The sequence below is a fragment of the Agelaius phoeniceus genome, chromosome 1, assembly GCF_051311805.1.
Source record: "Agelaius phoeniceus isolate bAgePho1 chromosome 1, bAgePho1.hap1, whole genome shotgun sequence".
Classification (NCBI taxonomy): Eukaryota; Metazoa; Chordata; class Aves; order Passeriformes; family Icteridae; genus Agelaius; species Agelaius phoeniceus.
In genome coordinates this window covers 156136022-156153444 of record NC_135265.1, presented here as the reverse complement: position 1 = coordinate 156153444, position 17423 = coordinate 156136022, and the positions used below count along the sequence as shown (strand labels likewise).

Sequence of the window (17423 nt, the reverse complement as noted above, 5' to 3'; positions counted from 1 at the left end):
CAGTGGGGTATGGGGCGCTGGCAGTGGGATATGGGGCACTGGCAGTGGGATATGGGGTGCTGGGAGTTAGCGGGGTGCGGGGTTAGCGGGGTGCTAGCAGTGGGATATGGGGTGCTGGCAGTGGGGTATGGGGCACTGGCAGTGGGATATGGGGTGCTGGGGGGTAGCGGGTGCTGGCAGTGGGGTATGGGGTGCTGGCAGTGGGATATGGGGCACTGGCAGTGCGATATGGGGTGCTGGGGGTAGCGGGTGCTGGCAGTAGGATATAGGGTGCTGGCAGTGGGGTATGGGGTGCTGGGGGTTAGTAGGGTGCTGGCAGTGGGATATGGGGCGCTGGCAGTGGGATATGGGGTGCTGGGGGGTAGCGGGTGCTGGGGGGTAGCAGGGTGCTGCGGGGTGGGTCCTGTGCCATCCCGGGTTCCCATCCCGTGCGTCAGCATTCCCATGCCATCCCCTAATGACAGGGCAGCGGGCAGGGAGCGCCGTGACTCACCACAGCCCTGCTTGGCCCCGTGCCCACAGAGAAGGGTGTCCTGGGGGTGTGGGGATGTCCTGGGGTGTCCCAGGCTCTGGCAGTGCAGACGCTGCGTGGGCTCATCTCAATCCTGTGCCTGTCCCACCAGGGCCCTGCCTGTGGGGCTGCAGCTGTGCCAGGACAAGCCCCCCATGGCCTCGTGTCCGTGCTGTGCCCAAACCGCTCAGCCAGTGCCCACCGAGCCCAGGGCAGGGCTGGGGCTCCTCACAGCCGTGCAGAGGGCTCGGGGTTGGGTGGGCACCTCCTGCTCCCTGCGGTCATGGGGACACAGAACATCCTGAGTTGAAAGGAGTCCCACAAGGGACTTCACCAAGCCCAAGTGTTAATTTGCCCGTGCCGGGGTTGAACCTGCACCCTTGGCGTTATTAGCACCGCGCTCTGGCCAACTGATCTAATCGCAGAGTCGGTGTTGAGGTGCTGGTGGGTGCTGGCGCGGTGCTGGCACGCCGGGGCCGGTCCCCGTTAGCTGTTTCCTCTCCCCACACCCCCGTGACTCACCGTGCTTCCCCAGAGCGGTTGGCTCATCGCTTCCTGCGCCAGCCATGCCCTGCGGTGCCACCGCCGGGGCCTGGTTTTGGCCGTGCCAAGACCCCGCTGCCACTGGCTCACCCGTGCCTCTCCTCTCTTGCAGATGAGCGAGATCGTGTCCAGAAGAAAACCTTCACCAAATGGGTCAACAAGCACCTTATCAAGGTATGGGCACCGCCAGTCCAGCGGGCACCGCTGCCCCAGCCGTCCCCTGCCCCAAATCACCCCCAGCCACAGCCCCGGGTGCTGCCACGGCCGAGGACGTGGCCGTGGAGGGTCCCTGGTGCTGGTGCTCCTGTGCCACACCTCTGGCCAAAGCCTCTCAGCTGCCCTCCAGGTGGGACCTGCCCTCCTGCTGCCCTCCCCGTATGCCAGGAGGGAACGGTGCCCTTGGCACCTGGGGATGTGTCCTGTGCTCTGCCGCCCTCAGTCCTGTCCCATGCCTCCAGTCCCCATTCCCTGCCCCAGGCAGAGCCCCCTTTGGCGCCTGGCACGCCCTGGGACATGGCCCAGCCCCCCAGTGCGTCTCCACACGCCCCTGACCCTGCAGTGCCATGGTGGTGCCACCACGCTCTGCCCGTGCTGGGTCCCCTCTCAGCTCTCTCCTAACTGCTCTCTTCTCTCTGCCCTGTGCAGCACTGGCGACCAGAGGTAGGTCCTTCCTCTCTTTTTCTGTCTGTCCCACTGCGCTCTTCCTCTTTGCACACCCTGGGGCTGCCACTGTGGTAGGCAGTGGGGCTGACCCCTTCACGGTGGGTCTATGCATGCCAGAGTGGTGCCAGAGGGATGCCAGATCCATCCTGGCACAGGAGGAGCTGCTGTGTGTGTGTTTTTGGGGATCGTGGCACTGGGGGCACCAGCTGCACTTGGGGCTGTGTGTGTGAGCACCCGCTGCACTGGGGGGTCACTGGGCACCCACCGGGGTGTTGGCTGGGTGGGGGGGGTGCTCAGCTGCCCCTGGCAGGGTTAGGGGGGTGTTCAGTTGTCCCCAGCCCCACTGGCAGGGTTAGGGGGTGCTCAGTTGTCCCCAGCCCCCTGGCAGGGTTAGGGGGGGTGTTCAGCTGCCCTTGGCTGGGGTAGGGGGTGTTCAGTTGTCCCCAGCCCCACTGGCAGGGGTAGGGGGTGTTCAGTTGTCCCCAGCCCCACTGGCAGGGGTAGGGGGTGTTCAGCTGTCCCCAGCCCCACTGGCAGGGGTAGGGGGGGTGTTCAGCTGTCCCCAGCCCCACTGGCAGGGGTAGGGGGTGTTCAGCTGCCCCCAGCCCCACTGGCAGGGGTAGGGGGTGTTCAGCTGCCCCCAGCCCCACTGGCAGGGGTAGGGGGTGCTCAGCTGCCACTGGCAGGGTTAGGGGGTGCTCAGTTGCCCCCAGCCCCACTGGCAGGGGTGAGGGGTGTTCAGCTGTCCCCAGCCCCCCTGACACCGTGGCTGTCCCCACAGGCGCAGCGCCATGTCAACGACCTGTACGAGGACCTGCGGGACGGGCACAACCTCATCTCGCTGCTGGAGGTGCTGTCGGGTGACACCCTGGTAGGTGCCACTCTGCCCTGCCCCGCGCTGTCCCCACCCCGTGCTGGCACCCCTCCGCCGGCCGTCCTCGTCCTCCTCCTCATCCTCGTCCTCCCCCTCGCTGCCTGCCTCTGTTCCCTCTCTTCCTGCTTGGCCGTCGGTCCGTCCGTCCCGGTGCCCCTGGAGCGCCCGCGCCCCCCGCCTCTAACCTCTCTTTGCTTTGGTGCCCTCTCTGCTTCCTGGCGCCGGCCCCCGGCCCACCGCCGCCTTTGCCTCCTCCTCCTCCTTCCTCTCTCTGCTCCTCTCCGCTCGGCTCGGCTCGGCTCGGCCGGGGCAGCCCCGGGAGCGCGACGTCCTGCGGACCTTGCGGTTGGTGAGTGGTTCAGCCGTCGGTCAGCGCTCGGCGCGGCCCCGCACGGCACGGAGCTGTGACGGCGGTGCCCAGCATGTCCCAGGACGGTCTGCATGCCAGCGCCCTGTGCCATGCCTGTCCCGGTGCTGCCCCAGGGCTCTGCTGCATGCTCTGCCCGTCCTGGTGCCCCCCATGCCCAGGGCTGTGGGGGTGGGTTTCCCTGGGCCAGAACTCAGTGGCAGCAGCAAGAGGGAAAAGTTCATCTTCCACCAGCAGCATCCTTGGGAGCCATCCCACCCTGCTGGAGCTGGACTCGCTCCTGGCGCCGCAGCTGGATGTGCTGCTGGCTCTGTGGGGTGGCTGGCAAGGGGGTGGCACGTGGCCCCCAACTCCTGAGGTCTCACCCTAGGGCTGGCCCTGTCCCCGAGGAGCTGTGGGTCCACGGTGTCCCCTTTCCGTGTGACAGGAGTGACCCTGCTCCGCTGCTGAGTGGGGTCCATGGTGTCCCCTTTCTGTGGGACAGGAGTGACCCTGCTCCGTGGCTGAGTGGGGTCCATGGTGTCCCCTTTCTGTGGGACAGGAGTGACCCTGCTCTGTGGCTGAGTGGGGTCCAAGGTGTCCCCTTTCTGTGGGACAGGAGTGACCCTGCTCCGTGGCTGAGTGGGGTCCATGGTGTCCCCTTTCTGTGGGACAGGAGTGACCCTGCTCTGTGGCTGAGTGGGGTCCAAGGTGTCCCCTTTCTGTGGGACAGGACTGACCCTGCTCCGTGGCTGAGTGGCACCAGGGGGTTCATGGAGTCCCCAGCTGTCCTGGCAGCCAAAGCTGGGCTCAGCTGGTGGAATGTTGGCATTGCCGTGGGGCAGGAACGTGTGGGGCAGCACCCAGGGGACCCTGGACCTCGGGACCCCCAAGTTTGGGGGCCTCACCCGGCTTGGCAGCTCCTGGTCCTGCTGGGGGGACACTGGAGCATGCTGGGGAGCTGCATGGCGAGGCACCACGGTGGCCATGGGCGCAGCAGCAGCACCGTCAGGGCTGTGCTGCCCTGGCACTGAGGCCAGTCCTGCCCGGGCAGTGCCTGCTGTGCCACCGGGGCCCTCGGCTCCCCCCGGGACGGCTCTGATGGCGCCGGAGCCGCCGGGTGGGGCGTGGGAGCAGCCGGTGCCGCGGGGGGAGCGCGGGGAGCGTCCCCACCCCTGCAGGGGCAAAGTGCGAGGGCGGTGCCACGGGTGGGAGCCATCGGCATGTGCGGCACTGCTGGGAGGGGCCGGGTGGCGCCGGGCTGGGGGCGGCCGCGGTGGCAGGACGGGGTTGGTGGCATCGTGTCGTGGTGTCACGGGGGGGGCCGCGATGGCAGGACGGGGTTGGTGGCATCCTGTCGTGGTGTCACGGGGGGGCTGCAGTGGCAGGACACAGCAGGGCTGTGTCCAGCGTGGCCTCGCTCACCGCCCTCCTCTCCCTCTCCCCCAGCCCCGGGAGAAGGGCCGGATGCGCTTCCACAAGCTGCAGAATGTCCAGATTGCCCTCAACTACCTGAAGCACCGGCAGGTGAGGATGGGGAGGGACCCCGGGATGCCCATAACCCCCGGGGCTGTGCCGGGCCCGTCCCATCCCTGAGCCGCGTGTGCCCCGTGCTGCAGGTGAAGCTGGTGAACATCCGCAACGATGACATCGCCGACGGCAACCCCAAACTGACTCTGGGGCTCATCTGGACCATCATCCTCCACTTCCAGGTGAGCCCGGCGGGGTGGGGACGGGGCAGTGGGACCGAGGGGCCAGGATCTGTGGGGCTGGGGGCAGGAGTGGTGTCACTGGCAGCGGCCATGCAGCGAGTGTCACCGTGCCAGTTTCCAGAGTAACCACTGTGTCCTGGCAGATCTCAGACATCCAGGTGACCGGGCAGTCGGAGGACATGACGGCCAAGGAGAAGCTGCTGCTGTGGTCCCAGCGGATGGTGGAGGATTACCAGGGCCTGCGCTGCGACAACTTCACCACCAGCTGGCGGGACGGGCGCCTCTTCAACGCCATCATCCACCGGCACAGGTGGGCGCCGTGGTGGTGCCTGTGATCCATGTGTGAGATCCACACCATGGGCAGGCGTGTGACATGGAACACCCATGACAGCTGCTTATGGGGCAGCCGTGCTGATCCTGTGCTCATGGGGCAGCTGATCCTGTGCTCATGGGGCACCCATGCCTGTGCTCATGGGGCAGCTCTGTCAATCCTGTGCTTATGGGGCAGCTCTGTCAATCCTGTGCTCATGGGGCAGCCGTGCTGATCCTGTGCTCATGGGGCACCCATGCCTGTGCTCATGGGGCAGCTCTGTCAATCCTGTGCTCATGGGGCAGCCGTGCTGATCCTGTGCTCATGGGGCACCCATGCCTGTGCTCATGGGGCAGCTCTGTCAATCCTGTGCTCATGGGGCAGCCGTGCTGATCCTGTGCTCATGGGGCACCCATGCCTGTGCTCATGGGGCAGCTCTGTCAATCCTGTGCTCATGGGGCAGCCGTGCTGATCCTGTGCTCATGGAGTGGCTCTGTCAATCCTGTGCTCGTGGGGCAGCCGTGCTGATCCTGTGCTCGTGGGGCAGCCGTGCTGATCCCGTGCTCATGGAGTGGCACTGTCAATCCTGTGCTCATGGGGCAGCCGTGCTGATCCCGTGCTCATGGAGTGGCTCTGTCAATCCTGTGCTCATGGGGAGCTGTGCTGATCCTGTGCTCATGGGGCAGCTCTGTCAATCCTGTGCTCATGGGGCAGCTCTGTCAATCCTGTGCTCATGGGGAGCTGTGCTGATCCTGTGCTCATGGGGCAGCTGTGCTGGTCCTGCGCTCATGGTGAGCTGTGCTGATCCTGTTTGGGCCAATGTGAGCACGTGCTCTGACGAGTCCCAGCCCATCGGCCGTGCCGGCAGTGCCGTGCCCGCTGCTGGCGTGCCGGGGCGGTGGCAGGCACGTCCCCACGGGTCCTGCTGGGACCTCTGCGTGCCTTTGGGGAGAGCAAAAATGTGCAGGCCTGTGCCAGATGGGGGTAGGCACCTGCACTGTGCCGTGTGCCAGCTGTGCCGTGTGCCAGCTGTGCCGTGCTCTGTGCCATGGCACTGCACACTGAGCTTGGCCCCACCATGGAGCCCCAAGGGGTGCCCAAGGTGCCAGCCCCACATGGGACTGGGGTGTCAGCCCCACATGGGATTGGGGTGTCAGCCCCACATGGGACTGGGGTGCCAGCCCCACATGGGATGGGGGTGTCAGCACCAGAGGGGACTGGGGTGTCAGCCCCACATGAGATTGGGGTGTCAGCACCAGAGGGGACAGGGGTTCCAGCCCCACAAAGGACAGGGGTGCCAGCCCCACATGGGACTGGGGTGTCAGCCCCACATGGGACTGGGGTGTCAGCCCCACATGAGATTGGGGTGTCAGCACCAGAGGGGACAGGGGTTCCAGCCCCACAAAGGACAGGGGTGCCAGCCCCACATGGGACTGGGGTGCCAGCCCCACAAGGGACAGGGGTGCCAGCCCCACATGGGATGGGGTGCCAGCCCCACAAGGGACAGGGGTGCCAGCCCCACATGGGATGGGGTGCCAGCCCCACATGGGATTGGGGTGCCCAGTTCACAGGAGCTGGGGGCTGTGACTGTGTTGTGGTTCCCACTGGGGGCTGTGTGTATCCCCAGCCCCTCCTGTCCCTGTGCTGGCTCTGGGGGTCTCCCCTGCCACCAGTGCCTCTGGTGTGGGGTGTGGGGTGGTCGGGCAGGAGTTCAGGCAGACGAGGCAGCCCCAGGAAAGGGGGGACCTGCCCTCCTTGGGATTCTGGGGTCCCCACAGCCCCAGTGACCCCTGCTGACCCCCACCCACAGGCCAATGCTGATCGACATGAGCCGGGTGTACCGCCAGAGCAACCTGGAGAACCTGGACCAGGCCTTCACCGTGGCTGAGAGGGACCTGGGCGTGACGCGGCTGCTGGACCCTGAAGGTACGGGTGGGGGTGAGGGGTCTTGGGGGACAGGGGGTGGGTCCTAAGGGGATGATGATCCTGAAGGGCTGGGGGGCTCTGGGTGGGTCCCAAGGGGATGATGGTCCCAGTGTGCCAGGGGTCCCGGGATGTCAGGGGTCTTGGGGGATGTGGGGTGGGTCCCAAGGGGATGATAATCCTGCAGGGTTGGGGGGCTCTGGGTGGGTCCCAAGGGGATGATAGACCCAGGGGCTGTGGATCCCGGGGTGTCAGGGGTCTTGGGGGACATGGGGTGGGTCCCAAGGGGATGATGGACCCAGGGGCTGTGGGTCCTGGGGTGTCAGGGGTCTTGGGGGATGTGGGGTGGGTCCCAAGGGGATGATAATCCTGCAGGGTTGGGGGGCTCTGGGTGGGTCCCAAGGGGATGATGGACTCAGGGGCTGTGGATCCCGGGGTGTCAGGGGTCTTGGGGGATATGGGGTGGGTCCCAAGGGGATCCACACTCTGGAGTGTCAGAGCCCCTTCCCTCTCCCCCACCTGACCCCCTCCCTCCCTCCCTGCCGCAGACGTGGACGTGGCGCAGCCCGATGAGAAGTCCATCATCACCTACGTGTCCTCGCTGTACGACGCCATGCCGCGCGTGCCCGAGGTGCAGGACGGCGTCAAGGCCAACGTGAGTTTGGGGCGCCGGGGGTCACCTCTGCTTGCTGCCCCCCCCGCCGTGCCACACCCAGCCCCACACGTGTCCCCCTGGCAGGAGCTGCAGCTGCGCTGGCAGGAGTACTACGAGGTGGTGACGGGGCTGCTGCAGTGGAGCCGGCAGCACTCGGCGCTCTTCGAGGAGCGGCGCCTCCCTGCCAGCTACGAGGAGATCGAGGTGAGGCCAGCGGGGACAGGAGCGGTGCTGCTGGCCTGGCATGGGCACAGGGACGGTGCTGCTGGCCTGGCATGGGCACAGGGATGGGCACAGGGACAGGGACAGTGCTGCTGGCCTGGCATGGGCACAGGGACAGGGACGGTGCTGCTGGCCTGGCATGGGCACAGGGATGGGGACAGGGACGGTGCTGCTGGCCTGGCATGGGCACAGGGACGGTGCTGCTGGCCTGGCATGGGCACAGGGACAGGGACGGTGCTGCTGGCCTGGCAGGGGCACAGGGACAGGGACAGGGACAGGGACGGTGCTGCTGGCCTGGCATGGGCACAGGGACAGGGACGGTGCTGCTGGCCTGGCAGGGGCACAGGGACGGTGCTGCTGGCCTGGCATGGGCACAGGGATGGGCACAGGGACAGGGACGGTGCTGCTGGCCTGGCATGGGCACAGGGATGGGCACAGGGACGGTGCTGCTGGCCTGGCATGGGCACGGGGACAGGGACAGGGATGGTGCTGCTGATCCCGGGAGCCACTGGTAGCAGGGGCAGTGTGTGGCAGAATCCTACTGTGGCCCCACCGTGGGTGGCTCATGCCCAGCGAGGGGTGCCAGCAGCCCCCCTTGGGTGGCTCATGCCCAGCGAGGGGTCCCAGCAGCCCCCCTTGGGTGGCTCATGCCCAGTGAGGGGTGCCAGCTGACCAGCAGCCCCACTTGGGTGGCTCATGCCCCGTGTGGCAGCTCCCATGGCAGCACAGGGCCAGCTGTGCCATGCCATGAGTCACCACGAGACCTGGGCGTGGCTGTGGCACGGAGCCCCCTCCGGTGCCAGTCTGGGGGTCTGCGGGGTTTGGGGATGAGAGCCCTGACAGAGCCGGGTGCCCCATGAGGGGGGGGCCTGTGACTCACCCTGCCTGGCTGTGCCGTGAGTCACCGCTGGCAAAGCCCAGCACGGCCACTTCCTTCCCCCGGCTCTGCACACATGGAAAATTGCAGGCTGGGCAGGGCGGGTGCTTGGGGAGGGGGGCAGCAGCTCGGGCTGGGGGTCCCCGCTCAGCTGTGCCCCCCACCCCCCGGCAGATCCTCTGGCGCCAGTTCCTCAAGTTCAAGGAGACGGAGCTGCCGGCTCGGGAGGCCGACAAGAACCGCTCCAAAGCCATCTTCCAGGCGCTGGAGGTACCGCCAAGGGCGGCGGCGGGGCTTGGAGGGGCTGTGGGGCGGCGGTCATGGGTGCTCGGGGTCCCAAGGGGTGGGGGGCCTGAGGGGGACACCCTGGCGATCCCGGGTCCTGAGGGGTGGGGGTCCCAGGGTGTCAGGGGTCTTGGGGATATGGGGTGGGTCCCAAGGGGGTGATGGTCCCAGGGGCTGTGGGTCCCAAGGAGATGACAGTCCCGGGGTGTGAGTGGTCTCGGGGATGCGGGGTGGGTCCCAAGGGGATGAGAGTCCCAGGGTTCCGGGGTGTGAGTGGTCTCGGGGATGCCGGGTGGGTCCCAAGGGGATGACAGTCCCAGGGTTCCGGGGGTCCCCCGGCAGTGCCCGGCGCGCCCCTTCGGGCCGTGTGTGACCTTCGGGCTGTGCAGGGCGCGGTGCAGTCGGGCCAGCTGAAGGTGCCCCCCGGGTACCACCCCCTGGACGTGGAGAAGGAGTGGGGGCGGCTGCACGTCGCCGTGCTGGAGCGGGAGAAGCTGCTGCGGGCTGAGTTCGAGAGGCGAGTTCGGGGGGGCCGGGGGGCCGGGCAGGGCCGCGCTGGCATCCACACCCCCCTGCCGCTGCCAAACCGCGGGGCTGGGCCGGGGTGGGGTGTCCCGGCCCCCCCGAGGGGGAACCACAGGGCTGTGAGTCACCGCTCCTGCTGGGAAACCTCTGCGGCCGGCCTGGAGCGCGCCTCGGCACGGCACGGCTCGGCAGCAGCGGGGACAGCGGGGATGGGAGCGGGGCGGGGACTGGGAATGGGATGGGGGCAGGATGGGGATTGAAATGAGATGAGATGAGGGGGATTGGGACTGAGGTTGGAAGTGGGGTGGGAAAAGGAAGATGGGGATTGAGGTTGAGGTCGCAAGTGGGATGGGAATAGGGATGGGAAAAGGAAGATGGGGATGGGAAAAGGAAGATGGGGATATGGGGGGATTGGGAACGGGATGGGGAGCAGGATAGCAGGATGCAGCACGGGACAGGACCCACACCGTGCACGGCCAGGACAGCTGCCCCTGGGCAGGATCCGTGCTGACCGGGTCCCTCTGTGTGTCCCCGCAGGCTGGAGCGGCTGCAGCGCGTGGTCACCAAGCTGCAGATGGAGTCGGGGCTCTGTGAGGAGCAGCTGAACCAGGCGGATGCTCTGCTGCAGGCGGTGAGTGCCGGCGGCCCCGGGGCGGGGGGACGGCCCCGGCCATGCCCCTCCCCGCGGTGGCCTCACCGTCCCTGCCCCGCAGGACGTGCGGCTGCTGGCGGCCGGGAAGGCACCGCAGAAGGCGGCAGAGGTGGAGAGGGACCTGGACAAGGCGGATGCCATGATCCGGCTGCTCTTCAACGACGTGCAGACCCTCAAGGACGGGCGGCACCCGCAGGGCGAGCAGATGTACCGTCGGTACGGGCTCGTCCCCATGGCCCTGAGTCCCCGGAGCCCTCCACGTCCTCCGTGTCCTTCCTGCCCCCCAAAGCCCTTTGTGTCTCCTGTGTCCCCCATGTCCCCTGTGTCCTCCATGCTGCCCATTCCCCCCATGTGCCCCATGCTCCCTGCACCCCCAGCCACCCCCATGTCCCCCCAAAACCCTGCAAAGCCTCCTGTGACACCCATGCCCCCCATGCTCCCTGCACCCCCAGCCACCCCCATGTCCCCCAAAACCCTGAGAAGCCTCGTGTGACCCCCATGCCCTGCATGTCCCCCGTGATCCCTGTACCCCTCAAAACCCCCCTTACTCTCTGTGGCCCTTGCACCCCCAAAAAGCCCCCTGTGACCCCTGTGCACCCCAAAGCTCCCCATGCCCCCAAACCCACTTGTGTCCCCAAACTCCCCATGGTTGCTGTACCCTTTTACAACCCCTGTGTACCCCAAGGCTCCTCATGCCCCCAAACTCCCCATGGTTGCTGCACCCCCTTGTACCCCCTTGCAACCCCTGTGCACCCCAAAGCCTCTCATGTCCCCAAGCTCCTCATGTTCTCTGTACCCCCTTACAACCTCTGTGCACCCCAAAGCTCCCCATGCCCCCAAAGCCTCTCGTGTTCCCAGACTCCCCATGTTCCCTGTACCCCCCTACAACCCCTGTGCACCCCAAAGCCTCTCATGTCCCCAAACCCTCTCATATCCCCAAGCTCCCCATCTTTGCTGCACCCCCTTACAACCTCTGTGCACCCCAAATCTCCCCATGCCCCCATAACCTCTCATGTCCCCAAACTCCTCGTTTGCTGCACCCCCTTACAACCCCTGTGCACCCCAGACCCTCTCATGTCCCCAAACTTCCCATGTTTGTTGTACCCCTTGCAACCCCCGTGCACCCCAAGGCTCCTCATGCCCCCAAATTCTCTCATGTCTCCAGACTCCCCATGTTTGCTGCACCCCCCTGCAACCCCAGTGCAACCCAAACCCTCTCATATCCCCAAACTCTTCATGTTCCCTGTACCCCTCTGCAACCCCCGTGCACCCCAAGGCTCCTCATGTCCCCAAACCCTCCCGTGTCCCCAAACTCTTCATGTTCACAGCACCCCCTTGCAACCCCTGTGCACCCCAAAGCTCCTCCTGCCCTTAAACCCTCTCATATCCCCAAACTGCCCATGTTCTCTGTATCCCCTTAAAATCCCTGTACACCCCAAAGCTGCTCATGCCCCCAAAGCCTCCCGTGTCCCCAAACTCCCCATGTTTGCTGGAACCCCCTGCAACCCCTGTGCACCCCAAAGCTCACCATGGCCCAAAAGTCTCTTGTGTCCCCAAACTCCCCATGTTCACTGCAACCCCTTACAACCCCTGTGCACCCCAAATTCCCCGTGTTCACTGCACCCCCTTACAACCCCTGTGCACCGCAAGGCTCCTCATGTCCCCAAACCCTCCCGTGTCCCCAAACTCCCCATGTTTGCTGCACCCCCTTACAACCCCCGTGCACCCCAAGGCTCCCCATGCCCCCAAACTCCCCATGTTCTCTGTACCCCCCTCACAGCCCCTGTGCACCCCCAATCTCCCCCTGCCCCCAGAGCCCCCCACGGCCCCCGTGCCCCACCAACCCCTCCCTCCCCGCAGCGTGTACCGCCTGCACGAGCGCCTGGTGTCCATCCGCACCGAGTACAACCTGCGCCTCAAGTCGGGCGCGCCGGTGACAGCGGTGACATCCGTGGCGGTGACATCGGCGCAGCAGCGGCGGCCGGAGCCCGACGAGGCTCCCCTGCGCTACCTGCAGGAGCTGCTGGCCTGGGTGGAGGAGAACCAGCGGCGAGTGGCCACGGCCGAGTGGGGCGCCGACCTGCCCACCGTGGAGACACACCTGGGCGCCCACCGCGGGCTGCACCGCGCCATCGAGGAGTTCCGGGCCAAGGTGGAGCGGGCACGGGCAGATGAGGTGAGACCCTGGGTGCTGGGGACCTCCTGGGGCTGGCGGTGACAGGGTGAGACCCCTGGGTGCTGGGGGTGACAGGATGAGACCCCTGGGTGCTGGGGACCTCCTGGTGCTGGGGGTGATAGGGTGAGACCCTGCAGAATGCTGGGGACCTCCTTGTCCTTGGGGTGACAGGGTGAGACCCCTGGGAGCTGGGGGTGACAGGGTGAGACTCTGCAGAATGCTGGGGACCTCCTGGTGCTGGGGGTGAGAGGGTGAGACCCCTGGGTACTGGGGACCTCCTGGTGCTGGGGGTGACAGGGTGAGACCCCTGGGTGCTGGGGACACCCTGATTCTGGGGGTGACAGGGTAAGACCCCTGGGTGCTGGGGACCTCCTGATGCTGGGGGTGACAGGGTGAGACCCCTGGGTGCTGGAGACCTCCTGATGCTGGGGATGACAGGGTGAGACCCCTGGGTGCTGGAGACCTCCTTGTCCTTGGGGTGACAGGGTGAGACCCCTGGGTGCTGGAGACCTCCTTGTCCTTGGGGTGACAGGGTGAGACCCCTGGGTGCTGGAGACCTCCTTGTCCTTGGGGTGACAGGGTGAGACCCCTGGGTGCTGGGGACACCCTGATTCTGAGGGTGACAGGGTGAGACCCTACAGGGTGCTGGGGATCCCCAGGTCCTGGGGGTCCTCTGGGGCTGTCCCCACTCTGCTTCAAGGGGTCCCCCCAGTGCTGTTGTCCCCTCCGCTGCTCCTGAGCATTTCCTGGGGCTGCCTTTGCTCTGTGCCTCGGGGTCCCTGAAGCTCTGGAGCCCCCCAGGTCCTGGGGTACCCCAGGAGGATGGGGGGCACCATGCCCCGAGGGCATCCCCGCAGCCCCTGCACCCCTGGTGCGCTGCCCTCCCCTCGAGTCCCCTCTGTCACTCCCTTTGCGGGGTGCAGGGTGAGTCTGGGGTAGGGGTCCTGGAGCTGATGGTGTCCCCTGCAGAGCCAGCTGTCCCCTGGCCCCAGCGGCGCCTACCGGGAGTGCCTGGGCAAGCTGGAGCTGCAGTACGCCAAGCTGCTGGTGAGCGCCGAGGGGGTCAGGGGATGGGGGCAGGCGTGGGGGGCATGGGGCCTGGGGGTCAGGGGGGTGTGGGACATGAGGGGACAATGCTGGGGACGTGTGGCATGGGGAGCAGGGGCGTGTGGGACATGAGGGGACAATGCTGGGGATGTGGGGCCTGGGGGGTCAGGGAGGTGTGGGACATGAGGGGACAATGCTGGGGACGTGTGGCATGAGGGGTCAGGGGGGTGTGGGACATGAGGGGACAATGCTGGGGACGTGTGGCATGAGGGGACAATGCTGGGGATGTGTGGCATGGGGATCAGGGGGGTGTGGGACATGAGGGGACAGTGCTGGGGACATGTGGCATGGGGATCAGGGGCATGTGGGACATGAGGGGACAATGCTGGGGACGTGCGGCATGAGGGGTCAGGGGGGTGTGGGACATGAGGGGACAATGCTGGGGACGTGTGGCATGGGGATCAGGGGCGTGTGGGACATGAGGGGACAATGCTGGGGACGTGTGGCATGGGGGTCAGGGGGGTGTGGGACATGAGGGGACAGTGCTGGGGAGGGGCTGTGTGCCATGAGGGGGTGACAAGGTGAGACCCCTGGCCCTGCTGGTGGGGTGTGAGATGGGGGGACCTGGCAGGGCTGTGTGACCTGATGGAGGAGAGGGGACAGGAGGGGGGACAGTGGTGAGGGGGTTGTGCTGGGGGTGAGTGTGGGGAGGAGGATGGGGAGATGTGGGGCAGGAGGAAGATGCAGGACATGGGGGAAGTGGGGAGGAGGATGAGGGGGGACAGAGGGCGTGCAGGGGGCAGCCCTGTGGGGATGAGGCTGTGCAGGGTAGGGACACAGCTACAAACCACCCCCTGTGCCCCTCCAGAACTCCTCCAAGGCACGGCTGCGGCACCTGGAGAGTCTCCACGGCTTCGTCAGCGCCGCCACCAAGGAGCTGCTGTGGCTGAGCGAGCGCGAGGAGGAGGAGGTGGCCTTCGACTGGAGCCACAACAACCCCGCCATGGCGGCCAAGAAGGAGAGTTACTCGGTATGGGCACGGAGGGTGACACCTGGGCATGGGGATGGGGATGGGCACAGACACGGACACAGGGATGGGCATGGACACGGACATGGGGATGGGCACGGACACAACATGGGTACAGGCATGGGTATGGACACAGGGATGGACAGGGGATGGACATGGACACAACATGGGCATGGACATGGACATGGACATGGACACGGACACGGGGATGGGCACGGACACAACATGGGTACAGGCAGGGGTATGGACACAAGCATGGACATGGGGATGGGCATGGACACAACATGGGCATGGACACAGGGATGGGGATGGGCACAGACACAGGGATGGGCATGGACACAACATGAGGATGGGCATGGATACAGGGATGGACATAGGGATAGGCACGGACCTGGACATGTGGGTATGGGATGACATGGGTACAGGGATGGGCATGGACATGGGGATGGACATGAACACATGCATGGGCACAGGGATGGGCATGGACATGACATGGGCACAGGGATGGGCATGGACACAGGCATGCACACGGGCATGGACATGGACACGGGAATAGGCATGGACACTGGGATGGGCACAGACACAAAATGGGCACAGGGATGGGCATGGACACAGGGATGGACATGGGGATGGGCATGGACACAGACATGGACATGGACACAGTGTGGACACACAGGGATGGGCATTGACACAGACATGGACACAGGAATGAGCATGGACACGACATGGGCACGGGCGTGGACACAGGCACAGACCTGGGCATGGGCACGGACACAACACGGGCACAGGGATGGGCATGGATACGACATGGGCACAGGGATGGACACAGACATGGATGTGGGGATGGGTGTGGACATGGGCACAGAGATGGGCATGGCCATGGCATGGACATGCATGTGAGCAGACACACATGGAGGGCACAGCTGCTCCATGTGGGCGCATCCATGGACGCGCACACACACACACACACACACACACACGTGCCATCCCCACACACGCACACGGCTGTGTCCCCTGGTCCCCTCCCTGCTGTGCAGCACTGAGCCCCCATGTGCCCCCCACTCCCAGAGCTCCCATAACCCTCTGAGCACCCCCAGAGCCCCCCTTGCACACACAGCCCCAGCTGTAACCATGCACACAGAGCCGTGCACGCTGAACTCCCCCATCTCTGCTGGCCTTGCACATGCGTGTGAGCCCTGCCCCACCCTTCAGCCCTGCACACGTGTGTGAGCCCTGATCCCTGGCCCTGCACACGTGTGTGAGCCCTGCCCCCTGGCCCTTCACATGAATGTGAACCCTGACTGAACCCCCCAGCTGTGCACACGAGTGTGAGCCCTGAATGCCCCCCTGGCCACGCACACGAGTGTGAACCCTGATCCCTGGCCCTACACACGAGTGTGAGCCCTGGACCCCCTCCTGCCCCCTGGCCATGCACACGAGTGTGAGCCCTGCCCCTGCCCCTGCCGCAGGCGCTGATGCGGGAGCTGGAGCTGCGGGAGCGGCGGATCCAGGAGCTGCGGAGCACGGGGGAGCGGCTGCTGCGGGAGGAGCACCCCGGGGCACAGACCCTGGAGGTGGGCGTGGGGCTGGGGGCAAATGGGGGGCGTGAGAGGGGCTGGGGGGTGTGGGGCTGGGGGATCTGGGGGGTGTGGGGAATCTGGGGGGGGCCTGGGGGTCTCCGTGAATTTGGGGCAACTGAAGGGGCTGGGAGGATCTGAGGGGCACTTTGGGGCTTTGGTGGGTTGGGGAGTTGGTTCAGGAGGGTCTGGGCACTGGAGGTCACCGGAGGGGGGTGCAGCAGGCACTGGGGTTACTGGTCTGGGGGTCACTGGAGTGGGGTGCAATGGGCACTGGGGGTCAGCAGTGTGGGGTGCAGCGGGCACTGGGGGGCACTGGAGGGGGGTGCAATGGGCACTGGGAGTCACTGGAGGGGGGGTGCAGCGGGCGCTGGGGGGCACTGGTGTGGCTGCCTGTAGCAGTATGGGCACTGGTGTGGGTGCAGGTGAGGATGCAGGTCAGGTGTGGATGCAGGTGTGGGTGCAGGTGAGGATGCAGGTCAGGTGTGGGTGCAGGTGAGGGTGCAGGTGTGGCTGCAGGTGAGGATGCAGGTCAGGTGTGGGTGCAGGTCAGGTGTGGGTGCAGGTCAGGTGTGGATGCTGGTGAGGGTGCAGGTGTGGCTGCAGGCCCCTGCAGCGGTGCAGGTGAGGGTGCAGGTGAGGGTGCAGGCCCCCGTAGTGGTGCAGGTGAGGGTGCAGGTGTGGCTGCAGGGCAGGTGTGGGTGCAGGTGAGGGTGCAGGTGTGGCTGCAGGCCCCTGTAGCGGTGCAGGTGTGGCTGCAGGCCCCTGCAGCGGTGCAGGTGCCCTCGGTGCCAGCCCCGGTGTCCCCCCCTGCTCCCCCCAGGCGTTCCTGGCAGCGCTGCAGACCCAGTGGAGCTGGATGCTCCAGCTCTGCTGCTGCATCGAGACCCACCTGAAGGAGAACACCAACTACTTCCAGGTACGGGGTGGTGCCAGGGCGGGGCTGGGAGCGGGAGGGAAGGTGGGACCCCCAAAGCTGACCCTTGGCCCCCCCAGTTCTTCACCGAGGTGCGGGAGGCCGAGGAGCTGCTGCGCAAGACGGAGGAGACGATGCGGCGCAAGTTCAGCTGTGACCGCGGCACCACAGCCACGCGCCTCGAGGACCTGCTGCAGGACCTGGCGGTGAGGGCACCCCCGAGACCCCCAGGGGGACCCCCAGACCCCGGGGAGACCCCCACAGTGACCCCCAGGGTGACCCTGCCCCTGCCCAGATCTGCAGGGTGACCCTGCCCCATGACCTCGTAGCGAGGGCAGGTGGGAGCTCAGGGGGCTGCTCGAGTGGAGCCCCCCAAGATCCTCAGGGTGACTCCTGCAGGGTGACCCCAGCCCCATGGCAAGCCCAGGCTCACCCCACGTGCGGGGTGACCCCAGCCCCTGGTGACTCTGAGATGGCAGCTCCCCAGAATCAGCGTCCCACAGCAGCCCCTGGGGTGTCCAGCTGCAGAGTGCTGGGGTGCCCACCCCACTGCAGCCCCTGGGGTGACCCCAACACGTCCAT

General features: G+C 66.4%; 1 protein-coding gene across 1 annotated transcript in view; it reads left to right on the top strand.

Annotated features, from left to right (window-relative positions):
- Positions 1-17423, top strand: part of PLEC (plectin) — a 101687-nt gene that overhangs the window by 13454 nt on the left and 70810 nt on the right. The window contains exons 2-19 of the mRNA XM_077176007.1: positions 1167-1228; positions 2499-2588; positions 4387-4464; positions 4557-4649; positions 4793-4959; positions 6770-6885; positions 7431-7537; positions 7622-7741; positions 8811-8906; positions 9311-9438; positions 9984-10077; positions 10160-10314; positions 11959-12274; positions 13244-13321; positions 14190-14351; positions 15818-15922; positions 16749-16844; positions 16922-17047. Coding sequence (XP_077032122.1) covers positions 1167-1228; positions 2499-2588; positions 4387-4464; positions 4557-4649; positions 4793-4959; positions 6770-6885; positions 7431-7537; positions 7622-7741; positions 8811-8906; positions 9311-9438; positions 9984-10077; positions 10160-10314; positions 11959-12274; positions 13244-13321; positions 14190-14351; positions 15818-15922; positions 16749-16844; positions 16922-17047 — 2189 coding nt within the window. The remainder of the gene's footprint in view (positions 1-1166; positions 1229-2498; positions 2589-4386; positions 4465-4556; positions 4650-4792; positions 4960-6769; positions 6886-7430; positions 7538-7621; positions 7742-8810; positions 8907-9310; positions 9439-9983; positions 10078-10159; positions 10315-11958; positions 12275-13243; positions 13322-14189; positions 14352-15817; positions 15923-16748; positions 16845-16921; positions 17048-17423) is intronic.